This window comes from Tetrao urogallus (assembly GCF_951394365.1).
Source record: "Tetrao urogallus genome assembly, chromosome: 3".
In the NCBI taxonomy this organism is placed as follows: domain Eukaryota; kingdom Metazoa; phylum Chordata; class Aves; order Galliformes; family Phasianidae; genus Tetrao; species Tetrao urogallus.
The window spans coordinates 3,888,744-3,901,035 of NC_136815.1; the positions used below are offsets into that span (position 1 = coordinate 3,888,744).

Consider the following 12,292-nt stretch of genomic DNA (forward strand, 5'->3'; position numbering starts at 1 on the left):
AGTTTCCATGTCTAAGTCTGTCCTATAGTGACTGTGTTTAATTCATTTTGGCTAGCTGTTCTTGCAGCATTTCTCTTCCTATCAGGTTTGTCTGAAGCCCTTGAAGTTTTGCTGGTGTTTCTGCACTGTGGCTTCTTACTGCTGGTCTTCAGGGTGGCTGCTTTACTTTTGCATGATACTCTAGATATCCTTGGATGAAAGAGATGCACTAAACAATGCTTTAAAAGCTATATAAATATCCCTTTGATATTTTACTGAAAAAATCTGGATCTAGAGGTGGCCTTGAAGTCTACAACAGCTCTTGTTCTAGAATTGAGCTATACAGAGTTGGGTCTGAAGAGACACCAGGAATTTGCAAGTAATCTGAGAGTAAGGAGTATTGAGTTCTGGATGCTAAGCTTCCGGAAAACTAAACATTTAAAGCACTTCAAAAGCACTAAAGTTTATTTACAAAACTGTACCAGCATGCAGTAGGATCGGAAAAGGGCTAATTCAGTCGAGGGGACTAGAAAGCAAGGCTCTACCAGTTCTGTTTTGTGTGATCTTTGTATGGCTTAAGTGTGAGAGATGCTGAAGTGCTTAGATTGCTCTGTTTTCTGAACTGATGATGTCTGTGGACTTGCAGAAAATGCTAGGAACCTGAATAATGTGATTTTGGGCTATTGTTTCAGTACCTACTTGTTCAGTGACAGAATTCCCTTTCACCTGACTTAGTCAGACTCAACTTTGTCATGTGGTGTACACACATCTACTGGATCAGTACTGGAGAGAGTGAGAGGGAGAAAAAAACATTAACATGATTATGAGAGAAAAGGGCTATGGCATTTGGGGTTCAAATGTCAGGCATACATCATCAGAGGACACTCAAACCTGAGTGTTGTGAAGGCATTCTGCACTTCCATAGAACTTCTAAATCTAATTTGCCCTAAACCTTTGCAGTTGACTTCTGTTTGGATCTTGAATCTGTTTGGATCTGTTTGCATATACATATTTATACGTATTTATACATATTCATACACATAAATATACATATTTAAAGTACTTCACTAACATTAACGCTGTGTCCACGTGTAGAAGGTGCTGCTTGAAGACTAGAAGTCTTTTCTAGTGCAGAAGTCTTCCTTCCTTCTAAATAGGGAAATTAGGTTTGTAGTCACAGTGGGAGTGTGTTATTCCAGCTTCAATTTATTCATAGTAGCACTACAGCGTTGTTAATTTACAAGCAAGCAATTCATTTTCACTCATTTGCAGAATCACAGCATAGTATTGATGAACTCTGAGAGAGCCTAGGGCATCATGGAGTGCTGGCATTGGTGGACAGAGGGAATGCAACAGATGTTGTCTGCCTGAATTTGTGCAAGGCCTTTGACATAGTTCCGCACCACGTCCTTATCTCTGAACTGGGGAGATATGAATTTAAAGGCTGTACTGTTAGGTGCAGATAAATAACTGGTTGGATAGTTGAAGCCAAATTGTTGTCAGTGGCTCTGCAATCAGGTGGAGGCTGATCATGAGTGGTGTCCCTTAGCAGTCCATCTTGGAACTCTGCAACAGCTCTATCAGCAGTGAATGCAGCGGCAGTGAGTGCACCCTCAGCAAGTTGCTGATGACACCACACTGAGTGGTCTTAACAGAAGGTTAAGAATGCTATCCAGAGGGACTTTGACACGCTTAAAAAGTGGTCACATGAGAATCTAATGAGGCTTAATGAGGCCATAATGTGAGGTGTTGCTCTTGGGTCAGGGCAACCCAGTTACAAGTACAGACTGTGAGAAGAACTCAGTGAGAGCAGCCCTGTGGGGAATGACTTGGGGGTCCTGATGAATGAGAAGCTGAACATTGAGCCAGCAGTGTGCTCTTTCAGCCCAGAAGGCCAATAGTATGCTGGGCTGCATCAACAGAAGGATGGCCAGCAGGGAACGGGGAGGGGATTGTCTCCCTCTGCTCTGCCCTTGCGAGGCCCCATCTGCAGCACTGTGTCCAGGCCTGGGGTCCTCAGTCCAGAAAGGATGTGGAGCTGTTGGAGCAGGTCCAGAGAAGGGCCAATAAGATGATGAGAAGGCTGGACACCTCTCCTGTGAGGAAAGGTTGAGGGAACTGGGCTTGTTTATCTTAGAGAAGACTCCGGGGAGACCTCACTGTGGCCTTCTAGAGTGGCCTTACAGGGAGGAGGACTGACTTTTTACATGGTCTTATAGTGATAGAAAAAGGGAGAATGGCTTTAAACTAAAAGAGAGGAGATTTAGGTTAGATGTTAGGAATTATTTGTTTTTTCTTGAAAGGTGATGAGGCAGAGTTTGCCCCATCTCTGAAGATATTCAGGGCCAGGTTGGGTGGGATACTGGGCAGATCTAGTGCTTGGCAGCCCTGCCAGTGGCAGGCTGTTGGAATTAGGCGATATTTAAAGTGCCATTCTGCGATTTTGTGTCTTTCAGCCTTTCTCTGGCTAGTCTTGATTTTCAGCAGATTCCTAACTGTACTTTACTTTAAATTCTATTCTTGGATGCTTTTAACTTCTAATTGAGGACAAATATTAATCTATTTTGCAAATTACCTGTTGAGTAACTGAGTTATTTGAACGAATAAGTGAAAATCAGTGCTATCCAGCTTTGTGGTTCTTTATGAGAAGAATATTATATTCTTATATTTATATTCTTTATTTTTAATTTTGTTTTTGCCTCCACTCTTGAGCTAAAGGGAGGGAACAGATGACCTATCACCTGTTACTGATAGAAGATTTCTCTAAGGGCTTCCCATTCTCTTTTGCTCAGCTGTACTGGCCTACTCTGTGTTTGGGATGTAAATGTCGGCTCTGCAAACCTAATTAAAGACAATGTGATTACAGTAAACAGCACCCAGCTTACATATGGTTGTGTGACTTCACTGCAGCTCTGTGTTTGGATGAGTGTGACAACAGATGGGTGAAAACTGGTAGAAATTGATATTCACATGGACACCCAGTTTACACCCGAAGAAAAATGTTATTCTGGTGTAGATGTCCACTGGAGTCCAGCTCTCCTGCCAGGATTTCCAGCTGGGATGGGTTTGAAGCTCTAAGTTTGTCACCAAAGTTGGCAGTGTCATCAAGATGTTCCTTAACTCTTTGGTTTTCACTGAAGAATGCCTCTGAAGAGCTTCCTGAGCTAAGAGGTGGTTGCAGTCTAGTCTGAAGAGGTTTCAGTTTTCTTCGGTGGTGCTGAAGGTTGTTAGGTGTAAAGGAGTTGGACTTAATAATCCTTATGGGTCCCTTTCAACTTGGAGTTTTCAGCAGGGTGTTTTACTGTCTGTGTGCAGTGGTTAAACAGTTAAATGTTTTCTTTAGAAACTTCTGATTAAGCATTCGGCTCTGCTCCTGGGGAAAACACCAAGCGTGCTCGTGGCAAGGCTTCTCGCACTGTGACTGTGCAAGACAGAGGATCTGACACTGGTCCCAAAGTGCAATGGTGGTGTCTGTGTTTGGTACTGTGAGCATCTCCACGTGGCTTGCAAGGCTGTCAGAAGCCCTGGAGGCTGGATGCCTTGTTTGTTACCCCATGGGAGTTAAAGACACTGGCCCAATTATGGCCGTGATGCCAAAGCAACTCTTAGAGATTATTTTTGTACAGTTTTGAAACAGCAGCCAGAGAAAAAAAAGTTGTCATGCTGTTCAGGATCTTACTACACTGTTTGCATGCTGTGGTGTTGCATTGTGAATTTCTGTTGCTGAATGAACAGTGCTGTTGTAGTGGTGGGTTATACTTGTTGCAGCTGTGACTCTGAATGTTCAAAATCCAGATTGCCTGATGTATAAATAATCATAGAATCACAGAACGGCCTGGATTGAAAAGAACCACAATGATCATCCAGTTTCAACCCCCTGCTATGTGCTGGGTCACCAAACAACAACCCGGCTGCCCAGAGCCACATCCAGCCTGGCCTTGAATGCCCCCAGGGATGGGGCATCCGCAGCCTCCTTTGGCAACCTGTTCCAGTGCCTCACCACCTTCTGTGTGAAAAACTTCCTCCTAATATCTGACCTAAACCTCCCCTGTCTCAGTTTAAAACCGTTTCCCCTTGTCCTATCACTATCCACTCTCTTAAACAGTCATTCCCCCTCCTGTTTATATGCTCCCTTCAAGTACTGGAGGACTTGCAGCATTTGGATCTTCTTTTTTCTAAAAGAAGCAACTCAATGTTTGTTTCATGCAAAGCATTGCTCTTTCTTTTCTGGATATACAAAGCAGTTTTTAGATGGTATTTTCAAACACTTCTCCATCTTTGCACTAATACAACTATCTCTTTTTCTTGAGTTGCAATATAGACTTCTGCTAATTTGTTTGCTTGCTGTGATACTAATTGCTGGATCAGAGGGATCATTCTGCCCTCTTGAAATAGATTGTTGGTTGCATTATGTTTGCACTGATTCTGCAGTTGGTCTAGAACTGGTTAATGATGTGAAAGGCATAGAAGCTTGAAAATCTGTCTTGCTTTTGCTGGGAATTAAAGTATGTGGCTGCTGAAGTTCTTTTGAAATCTCAACCTGAAAACTAGAAAGGTTCTTAAATATCCAGCTTGATTCTTTCCTGTGTAGATACTAATCATCTCAGCTGCCCTATGCATTAGCGTTCTTGGTTGTTCATGATCATCAAAAAACACGTATTTTTAATTCCAGAGTCATTTCTTCCCACAGCAGGCGTAACTGTTTTTGTACTGCCATTTTCACTATCGACTTACAGCAAAGAAACATGGGAAGGAATGGATTTCCATTAACAAATGCCTGCATTTTATGTACTCTGTTCTTGCAGTGATCAGTAAGCAGTGAAAATGAATGAATCCCTGTTTTATGTGTGTGTATAGAAAAGCAGGCAATGTGCCCTTCATCTGAGAGCATCCCTGCCAATAGTATGGTTCACAAACTGAGCAGAGCTTGTCCTTTGGGTGAATAATAGGTTAAATTTTCCCCTGTCACTTCTGAGAGCTCTTGGTTTTGTCGTGTGTTTCTCTGGATACAGGCAACTGCTCTGCCTCATTTGCTAACTAACACAAGGAGCTATACATTGAGGCAACAAACCAACTTAGTCAATTTTTGTATCCTGTCATTGATAACTTTAATTGAGCTCTAAAACCACTGCCTGTTCTGGTAAGAGACCTTTACAACTTGCTAGTGAAGGCTACAAGAAACTCACTTGCACAGTATCTCCTAAATTCTTCCTCCTTGATGATACAGTCCTCTGCGAGCCTGTGTCCATCTTCCTGCAAGCATAGGTCCTGTAGAGGCAAGGATTTGGCAGGACATCTGGTTGTGGAAGGAGCTGAAGAGAAGGACACTGCTAAGGATGCTTTTGCTGATGCTTTCAGGGTGTGGTGCTGGGCTTCATGGTCCCGCTTCTAACTCAGATTCTTAACTTACTAAACACAGCTTGTGTCTCCTTCTTATAGGCTTTTTTTTTTTTTTTTTTTTTAACATTCCAGTGTGCCCTCTATTGCTTCTGGGACATTTTTTCAGAAATTGCAGTTTGATATGTGCAAACTCACCAAAAGCATGCTTCCAGTCCTACGTGTACCACCTCCCCCCTCTCTTCAGATTGAGTGCTTCATTAGTTTTCTTTGCAGTCTTTTGCATACTTAATTTGCAGAATCCGAGTCTTAAATTATGTCTTTGGGATATAAACTCATCAATTTGGGGAAGCAGTGTCAAACCACATCTGGCAACATCTGGCTCCTTTAACCTGTGCGTTGATGTTCTCTGAAACGTTGTGCAAGAAGCAACATTTTGTGTATGTGGCTATGAATATATCTATGGATAATGAGCATTTTCAGTAGGATGCATCCAGCTCAGAAGGGAAAGAATGATTTTCTGAGAGAAGCATCTGGCAGCAGTGATAGCTGTGCTCCTGCTGGGCATGGGGCTCAGCCCTGGCAGGACTCTGCTGCCCTGCAGCTTACTCTCTAGCAGGCTGTGAGGCAGCAACTTTGGTCCCCTGCTGACTTTTTAATCTGGGTAAGAGCAGAACAGCCCAGCACAGGGCACTAGAGAGATTGCTAATCCATCATCTACTAACACGTTGTAATTTAATAGTCCCAAATAATTGTCTCTTGCCTCATTTTATATGGGATTTGTTGGAGCTCAAGAAAAAAGGAGTGGGGGACGTCAAGAGGCTGTGATGTGACCTGCTAAATCCTGGCAATTCAGGCACTAAACAGGATGAGCATCTAAGACGTTTTTCCAGCTGTACATTGGGTGATTATTTTTTTTTTAAAGACCTGGTGCTGCTTTTTCATATTTTGCTTTCATCCACAAATCTGTTTTTTTATATTTTGCTTTTTACATTATGTTACTTTACATGAAAGGAATAGTGGCTTAATTGTGGTAAGATTCACAGAAGCCTACATATGTGATGATTTCTGCCAATAAAGCTTCAGAAATTGTAGATGTTTGTCCAAAACAGTAGTTTAAATTGTTTAGTATTCTTAAGTAAGGTGCTGTCTGTTCATTGCTTAGTATAGTTTTGTATAGAGTTTGACATGGTCACATTTTGAAGTCTTACTGCAGAATTAATTTATTTACAAATACATATTGCATTTTATGGCTTTTAAGGAGTGTGTTTCTCTGTTTTAGGGCATAATACAGAAGATCGTGGACTGTCACAAAGTGAAAAATGTGGCCTGCTATGGGTTGCGACTCAGTCATCTGCAGTCTGAGGAGGTTCACTGGCTGCACCTGGACATGGGAGTATCCAATGTGAGAGAGAAATTTGAACTAGCACATCCTCCAGAAGAATGGAAGTAAGACCATAAATCTGTTCGGTGTCAAAATCATGTCATATGAGTCTGTTTGCGTTGTCATGAAAGTTGACTGTAATTTCCTTTATTAAGCAAGATCTTGTAATATAGAAACAAAACAAGACTTGTTGCATCAGAGAGCTGGAAGTGGTGAAGTATGCTTTTTGTTGTTGGAAGGGATTTCCTACAAACTGAGAAAAGCACATACATGTAACCTGGGATTTAGAGGAGGCATAAAGTAGGAGCAGAAATCTGGCACATGTCCTGAAGATCTTCAAAACTTGGGCTATGTTTATTGAACCCTGTCTCAGGTTTTGTCGTCCCTAAGGTTTTAGTACAAGAATCTTGGTGTTATGTCCACCTCCATGGACTGCCCAGGGAGGTGGTGGAGTCACTGACCCTGGGGGTGTTCAAGGAAAGGCTGTATGTTGTGTTGAGGGGCATGGTTTAGTGGGAGCTATTGGGAATAGGTGAACGGTTGGACTGGATGATCTTTTAGGTCTTTTCCAACCTTGGTGATTCTATGATTCTATCTCTGGTGTATGTACACCTCTAAAAATTTTAAAAGATCCTATTGCTTAACTGAAAACAAGAAGATATTGTTACACATTCACTGTATTTATGCAGACTAAACAGGAAAGTTGGAATTTAGAAGGGATGAAATACAGGAAGTAGGTTGGTTTATCCATCTGCAGTTCTGAAATGTTTTAGTTATAAAACTAAGGAATTGAGGCCTGGAGCAATCCGTTATACTAGGATCAATGAAGAATGGAAGCATAACCACATATGTCTGTTTTTTGTACTTTTGTAGCCTAGGTGCATTTGCTGACCTATTTGCATGATACTAGTTAGGTGATACCACTTCTTTCAGCCAACTGTATTCTGTTCAAGGTTGAGTTTTCTTCACCTTATCAGAGCAAGCTGAAAAGAGACAAAGAGCAAAGTGAGGGTGCATGCTCAGGAGAGGATGTAGACTGGAGAGGAAGACAGAAAAGATTCTCCACTTTGCTGGCAGAAAAATGAGAGGAAGTGTTTGCAGAAGGATGCAGTAGTTTACTAGAGAAGAGAGGGAGTTCTGAAATGCCGAGTGTAATGTTGAACTTGTGACAATTCCAAAATGTTGATGAAGTGCTACTATGGATTCAGTGCAGGTGGGTTGTGCCTATTTTTCTCTGTAATGTATTCATAACCACAATTTGTGCTAGTTTGCTCTATTCCTTGAAGGCTATAAGTATTGTCTGCTGCAGAATTATTGTAAATAGTCTATACTTAATTCTTTGCAAATTGAGTTTGCATCATATGCTAGCAGATGTCACAGTTTATAAATTCTCTTTAGTGTCCTGACTTTATAATATCAAATAAATTAGAATTGTTGAAAACATGCATGCCAGAAACGTTAGGAAGTTCTCTTCTACACGTGTTGAGTTTTATTGTTTCTGGGGTGTGCGTCAACCTTTGTCCTTCCTTACAAGAAATTTTGCATTGATAATACTGCAAAATACAGATTTGGAAGTAAGCAATTCCTGAATGAGTTCCATGATAATTGTGCTGTGTATAAGATGTGAATTATTTATGCGGTGGAAATGTGTCACATAGTGCACAAGTGCCAATACCATTTCTTATTACGTGGCACAGCTCACACTGTGCACATCGCAGAACAAAGTTAATCGGTTTGAAAAGCAAAGTTAGATGAATTGTTTTGAAGTTCCTGAATAGGAATTGTATAAAATACTCATGAAAGAGCTGTGATAAGATGTAAATTATTCAGTACCTTTCCAAGGTGTCGTTTTCTGTGTTATCGGATCCATGCAGCTGACATACCTTTTAAACCCGTGGAGATTTGCTGTGTGTATCAAAACATTGCTGTCATATTTGTAATACCATAAAAGAGTGTTTAAGATCAAATGACTGTACTTGTAAAAATATTTAGATGAGTAAAGGGAGAGGCGTCTTGGAATGATTCTTAGATGGAAAGCTTCCTATAGTATTAATAATCCAATAAATGTGTCTTGTGGATTTTTTAATCATCTAAATTAAAAGGGCTTTGTAGTTGATGTTCAGAAATAAGATCTGAAGTGTTCTTTTGGACTTATCCAGATGCTGGAAGCTACACTGATTGTCAGCGGGATGTACGCAGGTTACCAGGGTAAAATGTGTCTCCAGTGTGTGCAGCTTTTGTCTGGTGCTGTCCTGTTTATAGTCCTTTTGGAGGATGGCCTAGTGGCATGGCACAAGGATGCAACTGCCCTGGATGACACAGCTGTAGTTAGAGTCTAGGAGGAGTAAATATTAGTGGACATCAGGGCAACAAAGTCACCCAGATTTCTGTTATTTCAAATTCTTTTTCTCTGGCAAGCAGTTCGCTTGCAGGAGCACACACAGCTTGAGATTTGCCAAAGTACCAATGGATAAAACCATTTATGTGGCAAAAGACAAACAGGAAATCATTGCTTACTGGAAGTCTTTTCCGACCTTCATGTTTACTTTTATGTATAGTATTAACCTCTTTCTTGCTTAAAAAAAAAAAGACAGTTTTGCACAAGGTAGGAACAGTTGAGTCCTGAAAGTAAGTGGTAGGAAGGAGGGAGTCCTGAGTAATGCTATTTTATCTCAAAGAGATGTCCAAGGTTTAGCACTTCAACAATATTGCATAATTTAAGCACAATTTCATGTATTTGCTTTAGAATAACTCTGGTCATCCAAATACAGTTGGAGAGTTTGCTGAATTCCAGTGACACTGCTGCTGTCAGGTTTATCTTACTGCAGCATAAATTAATTCTTTGTTAAGCATTACGTTTTATGAAGTCCTATAGACCCGTGTGTGCAAGATGTTCCAAGATGACAATTGAAATACGAATGAAACCCCAGTGATGTTTTATGTGAAGGTAATAAAGACCGGAGTGCCTTTGATTTATTTGCTTCAGGTTTCCTCTTAGTGTTTATGTCAGCAAGGCATGCATCAGACTCATCTTTTAATGAAGAAATTCCTCTTCACTTGCAGTATTATATTAATGGTTGGATGTTTCGAAGGGCATAAGAGTGAAACAGGAATTAATCTTCCTCTCTGACGTGTATTCTTTATTCCTGTATGGCAGGTTGAACTTGGAACGTCAGGATCTGTGAGTCTTAAATCATTACATCAGCCCTGATTATTTTTGATAAGGCTATGCCTTTACCAACAGTCGCAGCAGCTATCCTGTCCTTTAAAAATGGTATATGCCAAAGCACCATTCCAGTTACTGCCCTTTTTTGGCCCCATATGGGGAAAATTGAGAGATTCATGTAACAAATTTTATTGCTTGGAACAACTGTGTTCTGTATAGGGTAGAGATCTTCCTGTTCTGTGGTTAAGGTGCATAGGTGGAGCTGGTCCTTGTAACTGCATGCCATTCGTACTTTGGCTATAACAGGTGAAAGACACTCTTAAGGAAGCCCCATTGCTTAGCTGTAGTGTGCTACAAATTCTTGTATCAGCACAAGTGCCTCTGCACTGGCACAAAGACCAGAAGACTCGTGGTGTGATTTAATGAGGCAACAAATAACCTCACAGATCTCTTCTCCCCTTTCATGCTTCCAGTTATCCAACCCTCTGCCTTTTCTTCTATGAGCCCTAATGCTTGCTTAATCCTTCAGCAGCCTGATGCAGTTCATTAATCTCACACAAGGCTATTTTCTCCCAACTGTGTCCACCCTATTTGTTCCCATCTTCTCTTTTCTGTTTCCTTTTCTGCTGATGCAAACTGAATCAGATCCTGCTGGAACTAAATTACGTGGTTGGGTTATTTCTTCTGCTGTCCCTGAGGTATGAAGACTTGGATCATCCGTTCTTCTTCAGCTTCTGCCCAGGTAGTGCTTGTTTTTCCAAGAGAAGCTCCTGGAACTACTCAGCAGTGTGTGCTGTGCTTACTTAAAGCGTACAGCTTTTTCACTGTGATGCCCATTGTTCTGAAGGTTGGAGTGGAAGACTGTGTGCATGGAAACTCCTGTACCCCAACACAGATACATAGCAACAACTAGAATTGTAGTCTTCTGAATAGTGTTCTTATCAGACTGAAGGGAGGTAGACATCAATGGCTTGCTCAGCCAGCAGATCCATTTTGTAGGAAGGGACTTCTCTCTTGAGTTGGCCGCATTTCAAAAAGTATGTTTAGAGGATATGGAAAATCAAGCCCAACCTTGAATTGGCCTGTGGAAATTGTCTTCTTCATTCCCATAAGTGTAATCAGAGATTACTTTATAAATAGGTAATGAAGGTCACTGTAGCTGTCCCAGCCAAGCTTCTTACCTTGCCTTATTTTTCTCACAAGATCCTGTTGCAAAAAGCAGTGCTTCTGATGCCTCCTTAGTGAAGCAGACCAAGTTCTGTACAGGAAATACTACTTTTCCCATATTTTCTCATCTCTTTATCAAGATGACAAAGTCAGCATGTGTTTCTTTGAAGATTTGAGATAAGTTCTGTATGCATTTCATGGGGCCTGAACAATCTCTGGTTTTTCCTTGCAAGACAACGGAAAGATAGAAGAGATGGTACAGAGTGACTTAACAGTGTTGACTCAGTTTGTTCTTTATACTTTGGATGATCAAATACAGAGTTCTTATTCATATTTGTGATAATTCAACCCTATCTTCAGACTTCATCATTAGATAAGCTGTCCAAAACATGTGTTCCATCATAATGTTCCCCTTCCAGGCAGTTGGAGGTTCCCTTGATCAAGCACTTGTGGTAGGTGATGCTGGCTTCTTCCAGACATCCAACCAGCCACTCTCTAAACAGGATGGGAAGAAAAGTACCTGTGCCTGTGAGCTTTATCATCTTAAAGACAGTGCCACTGAATGGGTACAGTTTGGATTAAAGTTAAAAGTTGAGGTGAATAAGGAAATACCCCCTATCCGTCGTTGTAAAAGACCAAGGTGACAATCGTGAAATGGAAACACAGACCAGCAATAAAGGGTGATCTTGTGCACCTTCTCAAGACAGATCTCAAAACATGACTCTCATTAAATGTGCTTTTGACTTATTTTTTCATTTATTCCTGGCTTCATCCTCCATGTCTTTTATAACCTGCAGCCTGAAGATTGTTTTACAAATGTTGTTTTCTGTGCCCCTGTTTTGCAGGATCTGTAGGATGTGGCTCCCTGCTGACGCTTCCCCTCGGAGCAGTGAGCTCTGTACAGGGATGTCATGCCAAGGAAGAGGCAGGGAGTCACACCTATGGCTATGGCAGCTCATGTGCTGCTGTCACCTCACAGAGGGCACCCTTCTCATGGGTCTGCACCTAATGGCTTATCTGCTCTGGGTCCTGACGCTTCAGTCCTCAGTGAAGCTTTGGGAAGCATGAGGGTTTTATGTTTGTTTTTATGTGCAGGTCATTTGAAAACGTGTTTATGAAATGTCAGGCCCTCTGTGGTATGGTGCTCTCTGATTTAGTGTTCCGAGTGGTCAAATGCTAGAATTTTTACTTAGTTTTCAGTGTTTGTATTGATTTTATCTGTATTTTGTACATTTGAAGACTGTCTGTGGTTGCAATGA

The 12,292-nt window shown here is 41.2% G+C and overlaps 1 protein-coding gene across 28 annotated transcripts in view; it reads left to right on the plus strand.

Annotated features, from left to right (window-relative positions):
* PTK2 (protein tyrosine kinase 2) overlaps positions 1-12,292 on the plus strand; it is a gene marked incomplete at both ends in the record, with an annotated part of 141,740 nt that overhangs the window by 32,596 nt on the left and 96,852 nt on the right. For all 28 annotated transcript variants that reach the window (XM_079533518.1, XM_079533529.1, XM_079533533.1 and 25 more), the window contains one exon: positions 6,599-6,765. In XM_079533518.1, coding sequence (XP_079389644.1) covers positions 6,599-6,765 — 167 coding nt within the window. The remainder of the gene's footprint in view (positions 1-6,598; positions 6,766-12,292) is intronic.